The 26,040-nt window shown below is 51.3% G+C and overlaps 1 protein-coding gene and 1 pseudogene across 1 annotated transcript in view; one reads left to right on the top strand and one right to left on the bottom strand.

Moving 5' to 3' along the window:
* The first annotated feature begins 10,691 nt into the window (after window positions 1–10,691).
* Window positions 10,692–26,040, top strand: part of LOC105464043 (laminin subunit gamma 3) — a 90,256-nt gene continuing 74,907 nt past the window's right edge. Inside the window, exon 1 of the mRNA XM_011711666.3 lies at window positions 10,692–11,106. Coding sequence (XP_011709968.2) covers window positions 10,734–11,106 — 373 coding nt within the window. The 5' untranslated portion in view covers window positions 10,692–10,733. The remainder of the gene's footprint in view (window positions 11,107–26,040) is intronic.
* LOC112423526 (small nucleolar RNA SNORA31) lies at window positions 23,633–23,771 on the bottom strand (annotated as a pseudogene).

A 26,040-nucleotide genomic window follows, 5' to 3' on the forward strand; every position in this document is an offset into this window, starting at 1 on the left:
TCATTCCAGAAATGCTCCTGAACACTGTTCAGTGCAGGCCACGGGGACACCAGGCAGGGGCATATGTGGTCCTTGCCCCCCAGGGGCTCACAACCTCCAGCCCCCGCAGACCCTCACAGGACAAACTGCCACTGCCAAGAGGCCCACATCCTCTGGCCTCTGTGCCCTGCTCCAGCCTCACCCCACAGGACCAGCTCCCTACTCAACACTGCAAACACACGTCGCCGACCTCACCTACTTGTGCACGCCTCTGGACCTTTGTGTGTGCTGCTGCCTGGGATGCCCTTTCCTCTACTCATCCTTTACAGCTCAGCCTAAATGCTGCCTTTTCCGGGAAGCGTCCTGCAACTCCAGGCAGAACCAGCCACCCCACCCTCCTTGCACCCATTCCAGGCACTGTTTTGTTGCATGTGTCAGCTTGTGCGTCCAGATATATGCATATCACACCTCTGCCTCATTGACGGTGAACCCAGGAGGGCGGGGGTTCAACAGTGGGCAACAGTACATTTGCTGAGGGACAAATGACCACAACTCAGTCTTCAACAGGTTCAAACGAGCCTTGGAATGTCATTTGGCTATTCTCTTCTTTTCTTTTCTTTTCTTTTTTTTTTTTTTTGAGACGGAGTCTTGCTCTGTCGCCCCGGCTGGAGTGCAGTGGCCGGATCTCAGCTCACTGCAAGCTCCGCCTCCCGGGTTTACGCCATTCTCCTGCCTCAGCCTCCCGAATAGCTGGGACTACAGGCGCCCACCACCTCGCCCGGCTAGTTTTTTTTTTTTTTTTTACTTTTTAGTAGAGACGGGGTTTCACCGCATTAGCCAGGATGGTCTCGATCTCCTGACCTCGTGATCCGCCCGTCTCGGCCTCCCAAAGTGCTGGGATTACAGGCTTGAGCCACCGCGCCCGGCCCCCTTCTTTTCTTTAATTAGAAAAGAAAGACTGACTTCCTTCCTTCCTTCCTTCCTTCCTTCCTTCCTTCCTTCCTTCCTTCCTTCCTTCCCTCACTCCCCCCTCCCTTCCTCCTCCTCCTATTCCTCCTCCTCCTTCTTCTTCATCTTTTTCTTCTTTTTTCTTTTCTTTCTTTCTTTCCTTCTTTCTTTCTTTGTTTCTCTTTCTTTGCTTTATTTCTTCCTTCCTTCCCTCCTCTCTCCCTGCCTGCTTCCTTTCTTCTTCTTCTTTTCTTTTATTTCCTTCCTTCCTTCCTTTTTTCTTTTTCTTCCTTTTTTTGAGGCAGGATCTCACTCTGTTGCCCAGACTGGAGTGCAGTGGCACAATCACAGCTCGCTGGAGCCTCCACCTTCCAGGCTCAAGTGATCCTCCCACGTCAGCCTCCTGAGTAGCTAGGCCTACAGGTGTGCACCACCATGCCTGGCTAATTTTTGTATTTTTTGTAGAGATAGGGTTCCGCTATGTTGCCCAGGCTGGTCTTGAACTCCTGGGCTCAAGCAATCCACCAGCCTCGGCTTCCCAGTGTCGAGATTACAGGTGTGAGCCACCACTCCTGCCCATCAGGCTATTTTTTAATGAACTATTTTCCTCTCTGACCAGACCATGGGCTCATAGAGAGCCGGATCTTGTGGGAATTATAGCAATAACAATTTATGGAGCACTCACTCCATGTTGAGCTCTGAGCCGAGCACTCACCAAGTGCTTGTGTATTTCCAACAGGAAGGATTGAACACAGGTCACTAAGTGCTCAGGAGATGGTTGGGAGGACTAGAGGGGCTGACACCTGGGACACTGCAGAACTGACCCACCAGGGAAGCTGCCACCAACCACCTCTGAGGCTACCACCGCTGTTGGCGCTGAGAACCCACAGCTGTGCCTGCAATCCAGGGGCTGGGAATAAGAGTCAGGAAGCCACTGCTCCTGCTCCCGCCACCACCCAGAGACCTCTCAGCGCACGCAGGGCTGGAGAATGGGAAGCAGGTCAGGCTGAAAATTTCCCTTCTCTGTGACCTCACTTGCACCAGAAAAATCTACCAGAAGGGCGGAAGTTGGCCTCTGCCCACTTCCACCTTCTAATTCTCAAGTAAAGACACCCTGCTGGGCCGGGCGCGGTGGCTCAAGCCTGTAATCCCAGCACTTTGGGAGGCCGAGACAGGCAGATCACGAGGTCAGGAGATCGAGACCATCCTGGCTAACACGGTGAAACCCCGTCTCTACTAAAAAATACAAAAAACTAGCCGGGCGAGGTGGCAGTCGCCTGTAGTCCCAGCTACTCGGGAGGCTGAGGCAGGAGAATGGCGTGAACCCGGGAGGCGGAGCTTGCAGTGAGCTGAGATCCGGCCACTGCACTCCAGCCTGGGCGACAGAGCGAGACTCCGTCTCAAAAAAAAAAAAAAAAAAGACACCCTGCTGGCAGCACCTATTCTCTCTCTCTCTTTTTTTTTTTTTTTTTTTTAATGAGACAGAGTTTTGCTCTTGTTGCCCAGGTTGGAGTGCCATGGCGCGATCTCAGCTTACTGTGACCTCTGCCTCCCGGGTTCATGCGATTCTCCTGCCTCAGCCTCCCAAGTAGCTGGAATTACAGGCATGCACCATCATGCCTGGCTAATTGTGTTTTTTTGTTTGTTTGTTTGTTTTTTGTTTTGGGCATATCAGGGAGGCATCCAAGGAGGGGGGACCAAGGCTTCATTACCCTCCACAGCCACACAGGTGGTGGAGATAGAATCTGAGCCCAGGTCTGTCCCTGAACACCATGTGGCCAATGGCTTCTGTGTCACACAGATTGAATTGAGAAGATGACCAGTTAATTTGTCCAAGCAGAGTCCTTGATTGAGAATTAGGGTGGCAGGGGCGGGGTCTGCTTTGCCGTGGAGCCTGGGAGGAAGGATGCTGGCTTCCTTGTCCCCATCACCTCCCCCTACATCATGGTCCTGAGCTCTGGAGGGTCCAGAACAAAGCTGGCCCCGTCCCACAGGTCCATCTACATGTCCCTGCCGCCAATCTTGCTACATGGGTTGCTAAGCCACTTGCCACTGTCCACGAGTTCCTGTGCATCTTTCCCAGGTGTACAAACACTGCCCATTGGAACTACTGTCCCCAGGGTCACCCTAGAGTTGGCTGGAAGGGCAGTGGCAGTCCATTCTGGTCCCATAACTACACACTGAGCTGACTGACCTGGGAGCCAGGCTGAGATTTTTTCTTCCTCCACCAGCTGGTCATAGGGAACACCTTCTTCCCAGGCTATAGGTATGAGCCAAGAAGGAAGCATCAGAGATGGGGGGCAACATGGGGGTCTGTGCCACCAGTTCCTGAACTCCCTCACACTAGGGACGACCCGTCCCTGACCCTGGACCTACTGTTTCCATTTCATGAAGGCCGGATGTTGGGTCTGTATCCTTGACTTCATGGGTCTAACTGCATCCAGTTCCTGATAGCAGTACCCACCATGTGGTCTGTTGATTTCCTTTGATCATCACTCAGCCTCTATAAGAGCCCGGTCGCAGACCAGGATCTGCCTTTTGAGTGGTGTAGAGCTCTCTGCGGGGCTGGCATGCCTTGCTCCAGAACCCTGGGGCTCATGATAGTTATGGTTCTTTCCCAGCACAGATTCCACCAGCACCACGGGGCCCGCTGGCACACATGCCTAAGAGGCAGGGCTGTTTGTGTATGGCCTGGAGCTGCTGCCCAGCCCTTTCCTACTCTGGGCACATGTGCAGCAAGTAGCCTCAACTGTTCCCTGATAAGTGGGTCCGAGAAGTGTTCCTACATGCAGAATATGCTGCTTCTAGGACCTAAAGAGGCCCACCAAGCATTGTGCATCTCGGTGATGGAGACAGTGTGACTTTTACTTCGGAGGGTGCGATGGTTCATTTTGTGTGTTCACCTGATAGGCCACGGCACCCAGATATTTGGCCAAACATGATTCACGATGTTTCTGTGGAGGTATTTGTTAGATCAGATTAATGTCTAAATCAGAACACCTGGAGAGAAGCAGAGGCATTAAAGTGGGTGGGCCTCCTCTAATCAGTTGAAGACTTAGTAGAAAAAGACTGAGCTCCCTGAGGAAAAGGGACTTATGCCAGCAGGTGGCACAGGAACTTCAGCTCCTTCCCGGATCTCCAGCCTGCTGGCCTATCCTGCAGATTTGGGACTTGTTGACTTCTACAATCATGTGAGCCAATTCCTTAAAATAAATTTCTCTCAATGTATTGATTTCTTTTTACTTATTTATTTTTTTGAGACAGAGAGTCTGGCTCTGTCACCCAGGCTGGAGTGCAGTGCCACAATATAGGCTCACTACAACCTCCGCCTCCTAGCTTCAAGCGATTCTCCTGCCTCAGCCTCCCTAGTAGCTGGGATTACAGGTGTGTGCCACCACGCCCGGCTAATTTTTGTATGTTTAGTACAGACAGGGTTTCACTGTGTTGGCCAGGCTGGTCTCGAACTCCTGACCTCAAGTGATCTGCCTGCTTTGGCCTCCCAAAGTGCTGGGATTACAGGCGTGAGCCACCATGCCTGGCCCTCTCTCAATTCGTTTTAAGTTATTTATTAATCCCTCTCTCACATATATGTATGTGTGTGTACATATTCTCTCTCTCTCTCTCCATATATATATACGCAGCCGTGCATCATTTGATGACAGGGATACATTCAGAGAAATGTGTCAGCAGGTGATTCTGCCATTGTGTGAACATCAGAGAACATACTTACACAAACCTAGCCTACTGCATACCTAGGCTACATGGTGTAGTCTATTGTTCCTAGGCTACAAACCTCTACAGAATGTCACTATACTGAATACTGCAGGCAATTTTAGCACAATGGTAAGTATTTGTGCCTCTAAATATAGAAAAGGTACAGTAAAAATATGTGGGCTGGGCATGGTAGCTCACACCTATAATCCCAGCACTTTGGGAGGCCCAAGTGATTGGATCACTTGAGGTCAGGAGTTTGAGACCAGCCCGGCCAACAAGGTGAAATCCTGTCTCTACCAAAAATACAAAATTTAGCTGGGAGTGATGGCGCCTTTAGTCCCAGCTACTCGGGAGGCTAAGGTGGGAGAATCACTTGAACCTGGGAGGCAGAGGTTGCAGTGAGCCGAGATCGTGCCACTGTACTCCAACCTGGGCAACAAAGCGAGACTCTATCTAAAAAAAAAAAAAATGTATATGCTATAAAAGATTAAAAATGGTATACCCATATAGGACACTTACCATAAATGGAGATTGCAGGACTGGAAATTGCTCTGGGGAGTCAGTGAGCGAGTGGTGAATCAATGTGAAGGCCTAGGATGTTACTGCACACTACTGTACATTTTATGAACACTGTACACTTAGGCGATATTAAATTTCTTTAAAAATATAAAGTATTCATGCTACGATGTTATGATGGCTATGACATCACTGGACAATAGGAATTTTTCAGCTCCATTATAATCTTATGTGGTCCATCATTGAACAAAACATCATTATGTAGCATATATATATATGCTACATATATGCTACACTATATATATATAAAGTTAGCACTATTAGCCAATCCCTGCAAACTTTTTTGGGGGGATAATCCTGCTGCATCCTTAGCAGGCCCAGAACTTCCCCAGTCAGGCCATGCTGAACTTTTCCATAGTTGCTGGACCTCTGGCCAAGAGGGGAGGTGGGCAAGGACCATCTTATAGGAGATGGCAAGGGTGACCTTACAGGCACCTGCCTCATTTGAAGCTCCTGCAAACTCTTCAAGCAGTGGTGGGGTGGTGGGGTGGTGGGCACTATCTTCTAGAAAAGGGGAGTGGATCCCTTCTTCAGGCCCAGAGTGTTAAGGGAATCTGGAGATTCAAGGTTCTCAGTGAATCTGTCCAGATAACTACCCTAAGTCTCAAGGTCCCACTCCTTCCCTATCTGGACCCTGCCTGTGATTTAGGATGCTTTCCAGGGATGGGAAATCAATCTCCTCTAGAGTTCAGCGCAACTTACAATCAGATCCTGGGCCTGGTTTTCAGCTTTGTCTACCCCGTGTGGTTTGTTCGTTTGTTTTTTGAGATGGAGTCTCACTCTGTCACCCAGGCGGGAGTACAGTGGCACAATCTTGGCTCAGGGCAGCCTCCGCCTCCCGGGTTCAAGTGATTCTTGTGTCTCAGCCTCTGGAGTAGCTGGAACTATAGGTGCACACTACCATACCTGGCTATTTATTGTATTTTTAGTAGAGACAGGAATACATATGTTGGCCAGGCTGGTCTTGAACTCCTGATCTCAAGTGATCCACCTGCCTGCCTGGGCATCCCGAAGTGCTGAGATTACAGGCATGAGCCACCACGCTCAGCCAGGTCTTTTTTTCTTTTTTAATTGTTGACAACAAGGGCCTCTGGCTTTCTAAATTTGTTTTGGATTGGTCCAAGATCACCCTGACCTGGTCATTTTCCCTCTTGAAGGCATCAGTGATGTTCAGCAAGGGCCACCCAATCCCACAGTCTCTATAATCACTATTCCCTACTGTCAAGCACCAGAGATTGGATGAACCATTGTCTCCTTCCACCTGTACCTTGGTCAAGTTCGCTGTAGGTGAAAGTCTTATTGCTTGCACTGTTACTGCATGCTGGGAGCTACCAATACTCCACCTAGCTCTAGTGATACCAGCCAGGTGTTACTGTAAAAAGTAAAGTAGAGGTTCCTCTTCAAAGAGACTTTCCTCCCCATCTAATTAAGAATAAATGGTAACTTCTCTTAGAAGCAAAATTTATTCAAAGACCTGTGCTAACATTCTTAAATATCTGCTAGCCGTAATAAAGAAATCAACGTGGCCGGGCGTGGTGGCTCACGCCTGTAATCCCAGCACTTTGGGAGGCCGAGATGGGCGGATCACGAGGTCAGGAGATCGAGACCATCCTGACTACCACGGTGAAACCCCGTCTCTACTAAAAATACAAAAATTAGCTGGGTGCGGTGGCGGGCGCCTGTAGTCCCAGCTACTCGGGAGGCTGAGGCAGGAGAATGGCGTGAACCTGGGAGGCGGAGCTTGCAGTGAGTGGAGATCGTGCCACCGCACTCCAGCCTGGGAGACAGAGCAAGACTCCGCCTCAAAAAAAAAAAAAAAAGAAAAGAAAGTTCTAAGTCGCTAGCCAATCAGGACAAATACAGAATGTGAAGAACCGTTCCAGCCAATGGAAACTGGACTCAGCAGTCAAGTAGACGTGTTGGGTTATAAATGACCCTGTCTCCTATGTTCAGTGTACTCTAGTGGCAAAACTGCTGGCGAGTGTACCCTTTCTGCAGAACGTAAAAATAGCCTTGCTGAAGAAATTACAGTTATGTTCAGGTGCTATTTCTCTACAGCACTGAGGAACAAGCATTTCTAACATTATCATGGACACATTATGACTTTCCTGGACATTGGGCAGTTTTGCCTTAGCAGGCTCCTTTATTTATTAAAAAATATTAAAAATTCTATTTTACTGAGAGGAGAAGGTTATAGAGTTATTGTTTAAGGGGACAGAGTTTCAATTTTGCAAGATAAAAAGTTTTGGAGGCCGTGTGCAGTGGCTCACGTCTGTAATCTCAGCACTTTGGGAGGCTGAGGCAGTCGGATAACTTGAGGTCAGGAGTTCGAGACCAGCCTGGCCAACATAGTGAAACCCCGTTTCTAAAATACAAAAATTAGCTAAGCATGGTGGCGGGTGCCTGTAATTCCAGCTACTAGGGAGGCTGAGGCAGGAGAATTGCTTGAAGCTGGGAGGCGGAGGTTGCAGTGAGCCAAGATGGCACCGCTGCACTGTAGCCTAGGTGATAGAGCAAGACTCCATCTCAGGAAAAAAAAAAAAAAGGTCTGGAGATGGATGGTGGTGATGGTTGCACAACAAGGCGAATGTACTTAATATTATTTAACTGTAACTTAAAAGTGGTTAAGATAGTACATTTTATTAATGTTATATGTATTTTACCACAATTATAATTTTTTTTTTGAGACAGGGCCTCCCTCCGTCACCCAGGCTGGAGTGCAGTGGCGTGATCTCGGCTCACTGCAACTTTCGCCCCCTGGGCTCAAGCAATCCTCCCACCTCAGCCTCCCAAGTAGCTGGGACCACAGGCGTCTGCCACCATGCCCGAGTAATTTTTTGTATTTTTAGTAGAGACGAGGTCTCACCATGTTGCCCAGCCTGGCCTCAAACTCCTGAGCTCCAGCGATCCACCCGCCTTAACCTCCCAATGTGCTGGGATTATAGATGTGAGCCACTATGCCTGGCACTAACATTTTTAAAAATTATATTTAACAACTGTATTGATCTAAAGATGGGTATAGTAATGTCATATGTTAAAACATGTTCTTCAGCCTAAAAGTTCATTTTTTTTCTTCTGACTTTAAAGAAATTAGAACAACTTTTGCGGGTTCCTAGAATTCCTGTGGACCACCACGTTTCCTGTGCCTGATAGATGAATTAGCTTTGGATGGGCGCACAGCCCAGCTCAGGGTAGCTGGGTGGACCACCAAGAGTCTGCTGCAATCATGTTCTTGACCATAAGAGAAAGCTTTAATGAAGAAGCTTCCATAACACCATTAAAAAACAATCTGGTATTATATTAAATTGATGTTTTAACTCGGGGAGAATTTGTATATGTAAACAGTTGGAAATTCGTGAATATAGATGCTGGTCTTTCAGGTTTTCTGTCTCAGTAGCGTTTTATAATTTGCTTCATTTATATCTTGCACATTTCATACTACATTTATTATTAGGTATTCTACCATTTTCTACATTATTGCTGGCATCAGCTTTTTTTTTTTTTTTTTTTTTAACAGGGTCTTGCTCTATTGCATAGGCTGGAGTGCATTTGCATGACCTCGGCTCACTGCAACCTCTGCCTCGGATTCAAGCGATTCTTGTGCCTCAGCCTTCCAAATAGCTGCGATTACAGGTGTGCCACCATGCCTGGCTAATTTTTGTTTTTTTTAGTACAGACGGGGTTTCACCATGTTGCCCAGGCTGGTCTCGAACTCCTGACCTCAGGTGATCCGCCTGCCTCAGCCTCCCAAAGTGTTGGGATTACAGGCGTGAGCCACCACGCCCAGACAGAAAATGCCTATTGCTGGCATTAGTTTTCGTACTCTATCCTGTAGTCAGCCATCTTACGGAGTTCTTATTAATTTTAATAGTCTTAGTAGAATCTTTTAGATTTTCTAGATGTATGTTCAGGTAAATATAAGATATAAATATTTATATCTTTTAAGTTTTTGGCTTATTGCATTAGCTAGAACTTCCAAAATGACCTTAGGTACCAGTGGTGATATCATATACTAACTCTACTTAGATATGGTTCTGAAATCTCTAACTTATTCCATGGGTCTATTCTGTAGCCCTTTCCAGAGCCATATTGTTTTAATCATGTGTAAATAACTGGTGGTGAACCAGCCCATTACAGTTCATCTTGCTTCCAAAAATTTTCTTTCTTTTTTTTTTTTTTTTTTTTTGAGATGGAGTTTCTCTTGTTGCCTAGGCTGGAGTGCCTCTGCTCCCCAGGTTCAAACAATTCTCCCGCCTCAGCCTCCTGAGTAGCTGGGATTACAGGCACGCACCACCACGCCCAGCTAATTTTTGTATTTTTAGTAGAGACGGGGTTTCACCATGTTGGCCAGGCTGGTCTCGAACTCCTGACCTCAGGTGATCTGCCTCCCTCGGCTTCCCAACGTGCTGCGATTACAGGCGTGAGCCACCACCCGGGCCAGGAAATTTATTTTTATTTTTTTATTTTCCTTAGAGTTTGTCTGGGAATGGCTGCCCTTTTTTTTCGAGACAGGGTCTGGCTCTGTTGTCCAGGCTGGAGTGCAATGGCACTAGTACAGCCCACTGCAGCCTGACCTCCCGGGCTCAAGGGATCCTTCCACCTCAGCTTCCCAGGTAGCTGGGACTACAGGCTTGTGCCATGACGCCGGGCTAATTTTTGCATTTTTTTTGTAGAGATAGGGTCTCACTGTTTTGCCCAGGTTGGTCTCGAACTGCTGGCCTCAAGTTATCCTCCCGCCTCCACCTCCCAAAGTGCTAGGATTACAGGCGTGAGCCACCACGCACGGCCTGGCTGCTAAATTTTATCGAATGACTTCTCTCCTTCGATTTACTAATGTTAATAAATGGAGAGTAAAGGGGGCATTTATGGGGTTGGGGGCAGAAGACAAGGAAGGCCTCTCCGAGGTGACATTTGTGATAAGACCAGGTACCCTTGTCACAAATATCAGGTTAGAATCTCTTTGCTGTGAGAGCAGAGCGCAGCCGGCAGCAGGAGTGCTTTTCAGGGTTAAGGGCAACAGGAGCCGCGCGGAGTCATCTCACAACCCTGTCCAGAGCGCACTTTATTGCTAGGAGGAGATGCGCAAACGGTAGCGATCAGGTAGAGATCCTCGTGTCCCCTTTTATCTCAGGACTTCCAAGGCACTGGTGAGCAGTCTCTACTTAATGAGCAGCCACTGAAGCTTCCCAATGGCGATAATGAGCCTGCATCTGTACCTACCCCACTCCACAGACGAGGAAACTGAGGCTCAAAGAAGCCCGGGTCGCCCCTGGGGCGGACTCCCGAGCCGCGCACTGCCGAGCACATCCAGCAGGTGGGGGTGGGCGCCCGGGGACGGCGCGGTCCCGGGTATTTTTAGTGGGGTGGGGCCGCCGCCGCCCGCCCCTCCCTCCAGCCTCCCCGCCCCGCCGGGGAAGGCGGGTCCTGGCGGCCAGCGCGCGGTCCGCGCCCACCCGAGCCGCGCCCACCCGAGGAGAGAGGGGCCGGCAGAGCGCGCGGCGTCGGTGCCCTTGACCATGGCGGCGGCTGCGCTCCTGCTAGGGCTGGCGCTGCTGGCACCTCGGGCAGCCGGCGCGGGCATGGGCGCGTGCTACGACGGCGCGGGGCGCCCGCAGCGCTGCCTGCCGGTGTTCGAGAACGCGGCGTTCGGCCGGCTCGCCCAGGCCTCGCACACGTGCGGCAGCCCGCCTGAGGACTTCTGCCCCCACGTGGGCGCCGCGGGCGCGGGGGCGCAGTGCCAGCGCTGCGACGCAGCCGACCCCCAGCGCCACCACAATGCCTCCTACCTCACCGACTTCCACAGCCAGGACGAGAGCACCTGGTGGCAGAGCCCGTCCATGGCCTTCGGTGTGCAGTACCCCACCTCGGTCAACATCACCCTCCGTCTGGGTAAGTGCGGGCTGGGGGCACCGCCACCGCACCCCCTGTCCCCACTCCACTGGGGGTCTGAGGCCAAGGCCTGAGCTGCTGTGCGCCCAGGTTGGGCTGCAGGACCCAGATATGGTGTTGGGTTATGGGCGGCTCAGAAATAGGAATTAGGCTGGGTGAGGTGGCTCAGTCCTGAAATCCCAGCACTTTGGGAGGCCGAGTTGGGAGGGTCGCTTGAGCCCAGGAGGTCAAGATCAGCCTGGGCAACGTAGTGAGATCCCATCTTTACAAAAAATAAAGAAAAATAGGCCGGGCGCGATGGCTCACCTCTGTAATCCCAGCACTTTGGGAGGCCGAGGTGGGTGGATAACTTGAGGTCAGGAGTTCCAGACCAGCCTGGCCAACATGGTGAAAACTCTACTAAAGTCTTTACTAAAAATAGAAAAATTGGCCAGGGGTGGTGGTACTTGCCTGTAGTTCCAGCTACTCAGGAGGCTGGGGCAGGAGAATTGCTTGAACCCGGAAGGCGGAGGTTGCAGTGAGCCGAGATTACACCACCTTAGTCCAGGCTGGGCCACGAAGCTAGACGCCGTCTCAAAAAAAAAAAAAAAAAAAAAAGTAGCTGGGCGTGATGGTGCACAGCTATGGTCCCAGCTACTCAGGAGGCTGAGGCAGGAGGATCACTTGACACTGGGAGGTTGAGGCTGCAGTGAGCTACGACAGTGCCACTGCACTACAGCCTGGGCTACAGAATGAGACCCTATTTCTTAATAAAAAGAAAGAATGAACAAAAGAAGAAAAAAACCAGGACCTGTACCCCTAGATAGCCAGAAGGCTAGACTGAGGGGTGCCCTGTGGGGCGGGAGGGGCAGGGAGTCCCTTGCAGAGCTGTGGTTCTAGGTTGTGATTATAATCCCCTGTAATGGTTTTCCATCCTAGGCCGGAACTGTTGGGGAGGTGACACACCAAGGACTGAGTTGGTCACCCTCTAGGGCAGGAGCTCTTGATCTTGGGGCTTCCGGTCAACTTCAGTTACTCAGTGGACCCCTGAAGCTGCCTGTAGTCATTGGGTGGGTTCTGGAAGATAGAAGTTGTGTCATTCATCACTGCACAGGCAAAGTTTAACCCTCTGGGCAAGGAGGACTAAGTTTCTTCATGCTGCTGGGTAGCTGCGCCCGGTGGCGTGGCCTCTCCACCCTGCTCATGACTTGCCGAGGTGCAGGAGCCCTTAGATCTCCAGGAATCACAATCTGGAGTCTGAACCCAGCCCTGGTTCTCAGCCCCTGCCCCCACTGCAGGGAGCTGGAATGCTCTCTCCTCCGTCCGAGTTCAGCCCAGTTCCCATGTCCTCTGTGGCGGGGTATGCGCTCAGTGTCTTTCCTGTTGCAGCCTCCACTGCCCTTTCAGGAGGGGCTGGTATCACTAGTTAGACTCCCTTATCTTCCAGGTCAGTCTCCCAAAGCTTTGAAAACTCAAATTATTTTTGTAACTCATTTTGGCTGCTAAACCTGACCTGAGGCTGTTTATAAGCTATGTTTATCCTGGTGAGAATGAATATTCATTCGCTTTGCTACTGAAATCTCATCTGAGTACAGCCGGCAGCCCCAGACCCCACTGCGGGTATTAGCACAATATATGGTATAAGGCCTGCATCATCTTTCTAAAAGCTGAAAAATTCTCAATTCCCAAACACATCTGGAGCCTAGGAGTTTGGATTAGGGATGATGGGACTGTCTCCCATGTTTCAGATGAGAAAATTGAGGTTCAGAGAGGTTGTTGTGCACAAAGGCACACAGCTGCTAAGTGACCATCTGAGCGTGGACATCTGAGGACATCAGAGGTCAGAGCATAAACTCCTTGATGTGAGTTCTGCCACCATCAACTGAGTCAGCTCCACCTCAACCTGGTGACAGTGTCCTGGGGAGGGCTGGGAAGTGACATTGGAGTGGGGGGGGACCGTGAGCCCCCTTTGCAGAGCACACAGGTACTAGCTGCCACCCCAGCAGCTCCCTTCTTGGACCACATCACCTTCTCTCGGCCTGTCTGGATCCCTAGGTGGGGCTTCTGGACAGGACAAGGGGGAGGGGACAGGAAGCCAGTGGGGAGGGGGGAGTCTGGGGGAGCTGTCTGAATGGAGCTGGCAGGACCCCAAGGCCACAGGGGAAGGAATCTGGGACAGGGTGGGGAGTTGCGGGGGAGACACAGCGCTGCATGGCAAAGGGTATCACATGTGTCCTGGGAACCCAGGGGCCAAGGAAAGGGCTCAGCCCAGGCACAAACAAGGTGGGAGGAAGTTGGGAGAAATGGCCAAGGTTTTGGATTTGGGGTAGTTCCTGTTTACTGAGCCTGGTGTGCCAGGCCCTGGGCTGAGCCATGTGCCGTCGTTGAACTCTGCCTAGAACTTTAGAAGCAGGGTGGTTCTGATCCTTCTGAAAGCAAGGAAACTGAGAGCTTCCACACTGTGAATGAAGAGAGCGAAGACACACACACTCTCTCACACACACACTCACACACACATCACACACACATACACTCACACACACTCACACACTTTCACACACACTCTCACACTCACACACACACTCACACACACTCACATCACACACACATACACTCACACACACACACTCACACACACACTTACACACTCTCACACTCACACACACACTTTCACACACACTCTCACACTCACACACACACTTTCACACACACTCACACTCACACACACACTTTCACACACACTCTCACACTCACACACACACTCACACTCACACACACTCTCACACACTCACACATACACACACTCACACACACACACTTTCACACACACTCTCACACTCACACACACACACTTTCACACACACTCTCACACTCACACACACACACACTCTCACACACTCACACATACACACACTCACACTCACACACACACACTCTCTCTCCCTGCTGTGTCTTACCCCGGTGAGCATTCTTTCTGTTTTGTTACCAAAAACCAGGCATATAGGAGTCCACAAGTATGAGTGACAGGGTCACCTCCTCTGTCCTGTGCTCTGGGGCCAGCTCAGCATTCTCGTTTGCCTGCTCTGGGAGGCAGAATAGGGTAGAAATCACGAAAGGGGGCTTTGGACTTAGGCCCAGCAGAGCCACTCACTGGGCAAGCAGCATCCCCTCTCTCAGCCTCAGTTTCCTCACCTCTACCTTGCGGATAAGAGTCGCCACCTCCTGAGCAGCTGTTCAGGTTCATGAGCCCGGGTCGGAGCCATGGCAGTCCGTGTGTGTGACCAGCGGGGCTGCTGAGATGGCTCAGGGCTGAGGCTCCCCTGCGGGTGGGCTCCCCTGCAGGGATTGAGAAATGCTCATCCCGGCCACCCTGCCTCCTCAAAGACGTCCTGACCCTGGGCTCTGTTTACGCACAAGGGGCGCCGGGGGCTCAGTGCAGCCCCAGATTTGGCCTCTTTTTGGTTTTCTGTGACTTAGGTTTGCTCCAGGCTAAGCCATGGCTTGCATAATAGCGGGGGAAGGAGAGGCCTGGGATTGTCAGTGTCCCCTGTGGAGGCCGTCTGACAACCTCTCCTCCTGGTCCTTAGGCCACCTCTGCTGGCTCTGTCCCCCACTGCTCCCTCTCCTTGAAGGCTCATGGGAGGGGAGAGTGGGCGGCCAGCTCTGGCCCGGGGTCTCCTAGAGGGAATGGGGTGAGGGGCAGGGAAGGAGATGGAGGTCGCTGTGTTCCCAGCCCCCCGTGGCTCTCGGACATCTGTTCCCGATCCTCCCGTCATCTCTGAGCTGAGCCTTTTTGTCTGGGATGAAAGGCAGCAGTGGGGTCTGGCAGCCCCAGCCTGCCACCAAGGCCCAGGGAGGCCACTGGGCTGGGGCCTGGGAGTCAGTGGGGGTGTGAGGGGAGTGGACAGTGACAGGGGTACAGACCGTTCCTGGGCTCTCACCATGTGCCAAGGACTCGCCCAGGCAGCATTCCACACCGGCGTGCTTTGTTCTTTTACAGACAGCAAAACTGAGGCACTGAGGGTAAGATCACACACCCTTAGGATCACACAAGTCAACAAATGGTGGCCCCTGGGACCGTCCCCCTAACTGCTGCACTTGGGAATGAAGAGGGTCCGGGCTAGGCTGGTCCACATGCTTCAAGCCTCAGTCCTGGGAGGAACAGTGCGGGCTGTGGCTTTCAGTGGGCCGGGGGAGTCTCCTGCCTGCTTGCACTTAGATCGCTGAGAATCTCCTGGAATCACAGAAAGACCTGAGTCCCCAAGCGGATGAGTTCTCCCCTCCCGCCCCTGCAGGTTCTGGATGCCCCTGCGTGGAGCTGATTTCTTCTTGCTTTCATTTAGCTGTTTGCTTGGTGGTCACCCAGCCTTGGCTCACTGGCCACAGGATGCAGCTGTGAACAGGGCTATGTGCGGCCCCTGTCCTGGGGGGCTCGGGGACCGCCAGAAGGCAGCCTGTAGTGAGCAATGCTGCGAACGAGGATGTATGCTCTGAGAACAGGCACTGGGGCGCATGAGCCTCATCAATAGGATCAGGCAGGGTCTCGCTGAGACCTGAAGGATGGTAGGAGCTGGCAAAAGAGGAAAGGATGTTCCAGGCCGAGGGAGCAGCACCAAGAGGCAGAGGCAGCTCTGTGTGTTCTGTGACAGGCCGGGCCTGGATGGCCTGAGTGCAGACACCAAGAAGACGCTGCGGTCTGGCCAGCCACAGCGAGGAGCTGGGCCTCGGGGGACTGGACATTAGGGGGACCCTGCGGCCCCTGAGGGGCCCTGGAGCCAGCTGGGTCTCCTGAGCTTTGGCTCCGTTCTGTCTTCCTGTCAAGTGGGTGGCTGCGTTTGCCTTGGCCTGGGCCAGTGCTGGGGGCCGAGTCCTCCCTCCTGCTCCCTGGGGGTTCTGGCTGGAACGCTGAGCCCCGAGCAGGGCAGGGGGTCAAGGAAGCGGCTGCTTAGCCTCCATCCACCCACAGAACTGCCCCCCAGACCCCTGGGCCCAGCTGGCCTTGGCCCCCTCTGTCTCTCTGGGCCTCCCAGGACTAATGCAGAAGATGCAGGGGTAGGAAGTCACAAAGCCCAGGAAGGGTGTAGGCAGCCTCCCATGGCCTCCGCGTCATGCCTGTCCACTTCCCACACTGCCCTCCAGCAAGGCCTTGGCTGGGCCAAGGCACTGTCTCTCCTCCAGTGCTTTACATGTGCTGTGGCTTCTGCCCAGCACACTTCTCCTCCCACCTTCAGCCTAACTCACGTCTTGTTCATCCACAAAACCATTGCATGTCTGCCAATCCCTGTGCTGAGCCCTGGGGATGCCTGTCTGCCCCACTCAGCTTAGCGGTGCCTCCTCTGGAAAGCCCCTCGCCCCTCCAAGTTTGGGCAGAGGGCCTGCCCGTGCATCCTTGCAGCCCCTAATCCTCCTTCCACCAGAGTCTGGATTACACTGCATGAGGGCTTGGTTTGTTTATGTCCATCCCTATCTCTGAGCTGCCAGAGGGAATGCCTGTTTTCACATCTGTACCCTAGCGCCCAGCCTGCATTTGCCTACTGCGCAGGGTGCTGGGTAAAGGTTGGTCAGGCGAATGAATGGAAGAGCAGCTCAAATTTCACTGAGGCTGTGTGAGACTCACACCTGTAATCCCAGCACTTTGGGAGGCAGAGACGGGAAGATCCCTTGAACCAGAAGTTCAGGGTCAGCCTGGGCAACAAAGTGAGACCTTGTCTTTACAAAAATAAAAATAGAAATGAAAAAATTAGCCGGGCATGGGGGCAAGTGCCTGTAGTCCCAGCTGCCTGGAAGGCTGAGGTGGGAGGATCACTGGAGCCTACGAGTTCGAGGCTGCAGTGAGCTGTGATCACACCACTTCACTCCAGCCTGGGCAACAGAGCGAGACCCTGTCTCAGAAAAAAGAAAAATGTAGTTGAACAAATGCTTCATGCCTGAGACTGTTCCAAGTGCTTCCAAGGCATTTGTTCATGTAGCCCTGTTATTGTTATGCCTATTTTGCAAATGGGGAAACCGAGACACTACATTGCAGTCACTTGCCCAGTGAACCTGAGGGAGTTCAGGTATTTTGCCCAAGGCCACAGAGGCAGGAATTGGTGGGGCTGGGCTGTGAACCCCAGGGTTGCAAGATGGCACTGTGTTTCCTTGCTGAGAGCGAGGGAGTGAGGAATTCATGGAGGAAGGACCCCCAGCCTTGCAGGTGCCTCCCATACTCCTAAGCCACGGCGTTCATGGCAGTGCTGCCATCCTCCCGGCCCAGCCCTGCCCTGCCCTGCCCTGCTCTCCCTTGCCCAGGCTCCAGCTGGTTGGTCTACCTCCCTTCCCTGTGGCCCCTTGTCCCAGGCAAGCCCTCCCAGCAGCTGTGTCCTTGCCCACCTCATGCCCTGGCTTTGCTTATTTAAATCATCATCGACATCCAGGACTCCACCTGCACCTTTCGCCCTGGCTCGGTCTCCACCTGAGCCCTTGACTGGGTAATTTGAGCAGCCTCCTCAACACCGACCACTCTGGATGTCATGCAAGCGCCCCCATGAGCAAAGGCTATGCAAGGGCCCCTGTGTGCATAAAGGCATTTTCTTTTCTTTTTTATTTGTTTGAGACAGAGTCTTGCTCCACTGCTCAGGCTGGAGTGCAATGGTGCAATCTTGGCTCATTGTAACCTCCACCTCCCAGGTTCAAGCAATTCTCCTGCCTCAGCCTCCTGAGTAGCTGGGATTACAGGTTCCCGCCACCACACCTGGCTAATTTTTTTGTATTTTTAGTGGTGATGGGGTTTCATCGTGTTGGCCAGACTGGTCTCGAACTCCTGACCTCAGGTGATCTGCCCGCCTCAGCCTCCCAAAGTGCTGGGATTACAGGCATGAGCCATGGCACCTGGCCCATAACAGCATTTCCACAGTAGCCAAAGCCGAGGCAGCCTAAGTGTCCACCAAGGGGTGAATGATGAGCAAGAGCAAATGTGGTCCATCCATCCGGTAGAATATTACTCAGCCCTGAAAAGGAAGGAGATTCTCACACAGCCACAGTACAGATGAACCTTGAGGACAGTATGCTAAGGGAAAGAAGCCAGTCAAAATAGAACAAATACTGCAGGGTTCCACTGATATGAGAGGCACCCTGGGATAGTCAGATCCACAGAGACAGAAGGTAGAATGCTGGTTGCCAGGGGCTGGGGGAGGGGCAGTGGAGAGTGTTTCATGGGGACAGTGTTTCAATTTGGGAAGATGAAAGCGTTCTGGAGATGGATGGTGGTGAAGGTTGCACAACAATGTGAGCTGTGCAAATGGTTAAGATGGTAAGTGTCATGTTAGGTGTATTTCACCACAATAAAAGAAAGTTTGGGGAGAAGTACATGTTGGCCCTGTGGGAAGGCAGCTTGGTGACATGGATGAAGACCCACTAGAATATTCCTGGTCTTTGGCAAAGGAATCCTACTTCTGGGAATTAAAATAAGGGAAGGGTCCTAATGCATGAAAATGTTCATCGAGGCGTTCTTTATAGTAGGGAAAAATTGGAACCATAAGGGAATAGTTAAGTAAATTGTAGGACATAAATTCACATGGTGATTGGAGCCATTCAGTGCAACAGCTGACAAAGGGTTTGTAATACACAGGGAGCGCTTAAGTCAAAATGTTGAATGGAGAAAAAGACACAAGTTGGTACATGTGGAATCATCAGATTTATATTTTAAAATCCCTCAAGAGTAGGCAAAAAAGAAAGACATCAAACTGGTAAAAGCGTGTTTGTCCTCAGGACTTGCAGCGACTTTTCTTCCATTTTTCGTGTTTCTACATTTTCCCAATATTCTCTCATGAAGCTTGTTCTAATTTAAAAACTGGAGAGAACACATTGCTACAGTTTTTTTTTTTTTTAAAGCACCCGCATCGCTATGTTTTGTTTTAAGATGTTTTTCAAAGTTCTGGTGCAGCACAGCTTGGCATCGTAACTCCCAACCCCTTAAAAGAAAGCGTGCGGAGCAAACAGAGTCCGGATCTGGGGGCGGCCTGGTGTCTGTGTCCGTTTGGAGCAGAGGTTTCGCGTCTTGGAACCAGGTGGGCGACTGGCCCAGATGTGCATTCGCTAAAGGATGCTGTGCGCGGGCTGCTGTGGGTCGCCGGTGCAGACTCCTTGGTAAACATCTAGCAGCCAGACACGTCTCGGGAGGGGAGCTTGGAGCCACTTAAAAGGTAGCTGGCAGCTAGAAGCGTGATCGGAAAAAGGCAGTCACTGGGACTTCATGCAAAGGAGCAGCCTCACGCCATAGGAAACATCCCGGCTTTTCCGTCCTTGCCAAACCAGGAGGTGAGAGAAGACGCAGCAATATCACAGAGACACAGACGGGACTTTTTGTTACGAGAGTTAATTAGAGGCTGGGCATGGTGGCTCACGCCTGTAATCCCAGCACTTTGGGAGGCTGAGGCTGGTGGATCACTTGAGGTCAGGAGTTCGACATCAGCCTAGCCAACATGGTGAAACCCCGTCTCTACTAAAAAAAAAAAAAAAAATTAACCAAGCATTGTGGTGGGCGCCTATAATCCCAGCTGCTTGGGAGGCTGAGGCAGCAGAATCGCTTGAACCAGAGGCAGAAATTGCAGTGAGTCGAGATCAGACCACTGCACTGCAGCCTGGGTGATAGTAAGACTCTATTTCAAAAAAAAAAAAAAGACCGGGTGTGGTGGTTCAACCTGTAATCCCAGCACTTTGGGAGGCTGAGGTGGGCGGATCACCTGAGGTCAAGAGTTCGAGACCAGCCTGGTCAACATGGCAAAACCCCGTCTCTACTAAAAATACAAAAATTAGCCAGGCATGGTGGTGTGCGCCTGTAATCCCAGCTACCCAGGAGGCTGAGGCAGGAGAACCGCTGGAACCCGGGATGCAGAGGCTGCAGTGAGCTGAGATTGCACCGCTGCACTGCAGCCTGGGCAACAAAGCAAGACTCCATCTCAAAAACTAACTAACTAAATAAGTAAATAAATAAATAAATAAATAAAAGCAGCTTAATCCCTCCTTTGTGATGAAAAGGTTTCTTCCAAAGGCAACCAAAAGGCTGGGAAAGGAGTGGCCCCAAGAATTTTTTTTTTTTTTTTCCTGGAGTTGAAGTCTCACTCTGTAGCCCAAGCTGGAGTGAAGTGGCACGATCTCGGCTCACTGCAACCTCTGCCTCCTACATTCAAGCGATTCTTGTGCTTCAGCCTCCCGTGTAGCTGGTACTACAGGTGCGTGCCACCATGCCCGACTAATTTTTTGTATTTTAGTAGAAACGAGGTTTCACCATGTTGCCCAGGGTGGTCTCGAACTCCGGAGCTCAGGTGATCCGCCCGCCTCGGTCTCCCAAAGTGCTGGGATTACAGGTGTGAGTCACCATGCCCGGCCCCCAAGATCTTTTAAACAGCGACGAGAATTAAAACCTGCAGCCCTGGCTGGGCGCGGTTTCACAGGAGTTCAACACCAGCCTGGCCAAGATGGTGAAACTCCGTCTCTACTAAAAATACAAAAAGTAGCCGGGCGTGGTGGCACGTGCCTGTAATCCCTGCTACTCAGGAGGCTGAGGCAGAGAATTGCTTGACCCTGGGAGGCGGAGGTTGCGGTGAGCTGAGATCATGCCATTGCACTCCAGCCTGGGCAACAGAGCGAGACTCCATCTCAAAAAAGAAAAAAAAAAAAAAACCTGCAGCCCTAGCCCAGCCCCTCACAAGCTCCAGGGGCTAATGAGGCTTCTGGGTGATTGAGACAGCTGTGTTCCTATCAGGAAAGCCAAGCCAAGGTGTCATCCTCAACTGTTAGCTGGTGGTGACACTGCTCGGGAGCACTTGGCTTCCATCACCTCCAGGCCGCCCGATACGCTATTCTCTGTGCCTAGAATTCTGTTCCTTCTGCTCTCCTCACCTGTCTGGCTCCCATGCACCCCTGCTGATCCCACCAGCTTACTAGACCACATGCCCCAAACTTACTTCTCACCACCTCCTCCCTCTCCATGCTCCTGCCAGCCTGAACTACAGGCTTCACCACGAGGTGGCCACAGCTCTGCCAACATCCTGCCTGGTGTGGAATGCACCTTCTCCTCACCATCCCTGGCTAATGGCTGCTCATCCTTGAAACCGTAGGTTCAAGTGCCTTGTTGGTGCTCCCACAGCCTCCCTGGGCTACTTTGGCCTGTTCTATAAAGACCTGTCTGTCTCGGCTGGGCACGGCGGCTCACGCCTCTGATCCCAGCACTTTGGGAGGCTGAGGCAGGCAGATCACTTGAGGTCAGGAGTTCAAGACCAGCCTGGCCAACATGATGAAATCCCATCGCTACAAAAATACAAAAATTAGCCAGGCTTGGTGGTGCATGCTTGTAATCGCCGCTACTCAGGAGGCTGAGGCAGGAGAATGGCTTGAACTCAGGGGACGGAGGTTGCAGTGAGCCAAGATTGTGCCACTGTACTCCAGCCTAGACAACAGAGTGAGACTCTGTCTCAAAACAAACAAACAAACAACAATAACAAAAACAAGACCTGCCTCTCTCTCCCCACCTGTCACCTCCGCTTGGGGCAGGTGCCATGAATCCTTATTGCTGAGCATGGCACCTGGCACACAAGAGGTGCCCAATAAATGCTTGCCAGATGAATGAGTAGATTCGAGGCAGGATTTGTACCTTCAAGGAGTTTATAATCCAGTGAGAGAGTGGAGACAGCAGGTAGTCCTGACAGTATGGGACACTGTCCCAAGTGTGCCTGGGAGTCATGATCCCTGCATGAGTCTGTGTTTAAAACAATAGCCAGCATTTAGTAGGCACCTGCTGTGTGCCAGGTGCTTTGCCAAGTGCTTTACAGGCACTGTATGGCTGAGATCCCCAAACGCTTCATTTACTAGTGAGGAGTCAGGCTCAGGGAGGAGAAGGACTTCCTCAATGTCATGCCCAAAGTCACGGCTCAAAACCAGGGCGCCCTCCTACTCAGGAGTCCATGGGACCCCAGAGAGAAGGGACTGCCTAGGAAGGGGGTGAAGGGGGTTCTGGTGCCCATGGAGACATGGAGGTCCCACCCGCCCCCCTCCCGGTCTTCACCTGCTGGCTGAGCCAGCAGCTGGGCATAGCAGAGCATCCCCCACCAGCCGCCCCGCACCGCCCAAGCCAAACAGCAGGAGCGCCAAGTTGCATCCTCTCCAGCCAGCTGGAACATAAAGCCCATCAAGAATGACACCAGGACAGTCATAAAAATCAAGCCAGCCCACATCCGGCACTGACCAAGCAGAATGAGCTCAGTATGAAGAGGCTTATTTTGGGAAAATGGAAACAAAACAAAGCCCTTTAATTAGAGCCATCTGGGGAATAGTGGCCTGTGAGTGGGGTGGGAAGGGCTAGGGTGGAAAGTTGAGCTGGGAATGCATGGGTGAGGCTGCCCTGCCCACCTCAAGCATTAGAACCAGGCGGGTGAGCTGCTCCCAGCCTACAAGGGAGTCACACACACAGCAGGGTCCCTGAGCCCCATCTGGCCACCCACTGTTCCTGTTCTTCCTCTCCCAGGCGAACTCTTGGCAATTCTGGGTGTGGTGACTCCCTGTGAGGAGCTGGGGACTCCCCATGGCCATGACACCAGATACCACAAGACCCTGGCTGAACCAGGGCTAGGCTCCATCACAGCCCTCCCATCTTGGCACTAAGTCTAAGCCCCAAATATGAATCAAGATTGCCAAGTCTGAAAAAACAAAAAGATTGCCAAGTGCTCCTCTAACCTGGGGAGACCAAACAGTTTTCCTTGGATTGATTGTTGCTTAGGGCTTTGTGTTAAGAAGGATTCCGAGGTACAGTCTGAGCTGAAACATGACTGAGACATGACTACACGTTTGCAAAGAGAGGTGGCAGGGCATTCCAGACCATTGCAATAAGTCAGGGAACAGATGAGGGGCTGAGAGAATGACAGAGAGGAGGGCAAACACAAGGAATATTCCAGTGAATGAGCTAGTGATCTGGAGAATACTGAGGTCACTCGCTGAGGAGGGAGGTGATTCACCAGCTTCTTGTTTTGGTGCATAGAGAGACTAGGGGAGGAAGGAAGATGCCTTTATTTTTTTTCCCCCAAATACATATAACACAAACGTGGAGTCTGGCTTTTGATTCTTTTGGGTATATCCCCAGAAGTGGGAGTACTGGATCCTATGGCAAAAAAAAAAAAAACCTATTCTTTTTTTTTTTTTTTTTTTGAGACAGAGTCTCGCTCTGTCGCCCAGGCTGGAGTGCAGTGGCCGCATCTCAGCTCACTGCAAGCTCCGCCTCCCAGGTTTACGCCATTCTTCTGCCTCAGCCTCCCAAGTAGCTGGGACTACAGGCGCCCGCCACCTCGCCCAGCTAGTTTTTTGTATTTTTTAGTAGAGACGGGGTTTCACCGTGTTAGCCAGGATGGTCTTGATCTCCTGACCTCGTGATCCGCCCGTCTCGGCCTCCCAAAGTGCTGGGATTACAGGCTTGAGCCACCGCGCCCGGCCCATTGTAGGTTCTTGTTTGGAGTGACACAGGCTCTTCACTGCTTACAAGGCTATTCTTGAGTTGCAAAAATTCTCTCTCCATGCTTTTTCCTGTATTCCTCTATTCGATCTCGGCTGCCACAGAAAGCAGACAGCAGTCAGAGAGAACGCACAGGGACGCTCTTTTTGCATCTGTAGTGGAAACCTTAGCAGACAGTAACTGCTCTGGGGCTGTCAAATAGATGCATTGTTTTTAGTTTTTTCAGGAACCACCAGTTTTCCATAGCGGCTGCACCATTTCACATTCCCACCCACAGTGCACAAGGGTTCCAACGTCTCCATATCCTTGCCAACACTTGTTATTTTCTGTTTGTTTTTTTTTTGTTTTTTTTTTATAATAGCCACCCTAATGGATGTGAGGTCCAATTATACATATATATATATAAAACTGTGTAGGGGAAAACTCCTCAAAATGTATTTTTCCTCTGCTCTCAGACCACAAGCATCGTCAACACAGAAGACTTCTGAGACCAAATGTGTGGGGTTTTCCCCCACACAACAAGCAGCGGTACCAGCTGGGTGTCCTCTAATTCAGTTCCAACACAATCTAGTCAGAGATAACATCAGATCCCACAGGTTGAGAGCTCAGTCCCCAAGGCTGTCTTCCGCCACACACACCGGTCGCAAGTCAAGGCCTCAGAAACTTCTGACAGATTAGCTTCAAGTTCCCATGACCCCTTCTTTGGGTTCAATCGGTTTGCTGGAGCAGCTCGCAGAACTCAGGGTAACAGATGGACTGGTTTATTATAGAGACTATTGCAAAGGACGCAGATGAAGAGATGAGCAGGGTGAGGAACGGTGAAGGGGCGGGAGCTTCCATGCCCCCCCTGGGTGCCACCCTCCAGAAATCTCCCTGTGTTCAGCCATCCAGAAGCTCCCTGAATCCTGTCCTTGGCTTTTTATGGATGCTTCATGCATCAGCATAGCTTCCCCTGGGTATAGGGTGGGACCCTCTCTTGGAGGGTCTTAAGACTCACAGAAAGGTGGGGGAGCTTTAGAATGAAAGGAGGGCAGGAGAAGGCAGAGGCCTGCCCCTGAGGCCCAACACACCCAACATTCAAACAAAAGACCATAAGGAGGGCTGTGGGAGTCATAAGCCAGGAGCTGTGGATGAAAACACACACACACACACACACACACACATATATATATATATATTGTTTTTTGTATAGAGACACGTTCTAACTATGTTGCCCAGGCTGGTTTCAAACCCCTGGGCTCAAGTGATCCTCCCCACCCTCGGCCTCCCAAAGTGCTAGGATTACAGGCGTGAGCCACCACACCCAGCCCAACAACTGATATCTATCATAACACCACAGTTAACATATATCGTATATATAACAGCTTTAGGAGATTTAATTCCCATACCATATAATATACCCATCTAAACTATGCAATCCAGTGGTGTTTAATATATACACAGAGTTGTGCAGCCCTCACCGCAATCAACTTTAGAATGTCTTTATTTATTTACTTATTTTGAGACAGGGTCTCACTCTGTTGCGCAGGCTGGAGTGCAGTGGCACAATCACGGCTCACTGCAGCCTCTACCTCCTGAGGGCAAGCCATCCTCCCACCTCAGCCTCTCAAGTAGCTGGGATATGCAAGCCACCACACCCAGCTAATTTTTAAATTTGTTCTTATTTATTTATTTTTTGTAGGCCGGGTGTGGTGGCTCATGCCTGTAATCCCAGCACTTTGGGAGGCTGAGGCGGGTGGATCACAAGGTCAGGAGATCAAGACCATCCTGGCTAACACGGTGAAACCCCGTCTCTACTAAAAATACAAAAAATTAGCCAGACGAGGTGGCGGGCGCCTGTAGTTCCAGCTACTTGGGAGGCTGAGGCAGGAGAATGGCGTGAACCTGGGAGGCGGAGCTTGCAGTGCGCGCCACTGCACTCCAGCCTGGGCGACAGAGCGAGACTTCCATCGCAAAAATAAATAAATAAATAGAGACAGGATCTTGCTATGTTACCCAGGCTGGTCTTAAACTCCTGGGCTCAAGTGATCCTCCAGCCTCAGCCTCCTAAAGTGCTGGGATGACAGGTGTGAGCCACTAAGCCCGGCTTGGAACACCTTTATTACTCTGTACCTATTAGCAGTCACTTTCTGTTTCCCCCCAATCCCCATCCTGAACCCCTATCCTGTGACAACCACCTGTCTTCTTCCTATCTCTGTAGATTTGCCTATTCTGGACATTTACGTGGAATCCCATAAGATGTGGCCTTTGGTGATTAGCTTCTGCTACTTAGTGTAATGTTCTCGTGGTTCATTCTTGTGGTTGCTTATGTCAGCACTTCATTTCTTCTTGTAGCCCCAACCTATTCCATCATATGATATACCACGTTTTATTGATTCATTCATCAGTTGGTGGGCATTGGAGTTGTTCCCACTCTTTGGCTGTTATACAAAGAAAGCTGCTGTGAACATCCATATGTACGTTTTGTGTGGATGTAT

This window comes from Macaca nemestrina, chromosome 14, assembly GCF_043159975.1.
Source record: "Macaca nemestrina isolate mMacNem1 chromosome 14, mMacNem.hap1, whole genome shotgun sequence".
Lineage (NCBI taxonomy): Eukaryota > Metazoa > Chordata > Mammalia > Primates > Cercopithecidae > Macaca > Macaca nemestrina.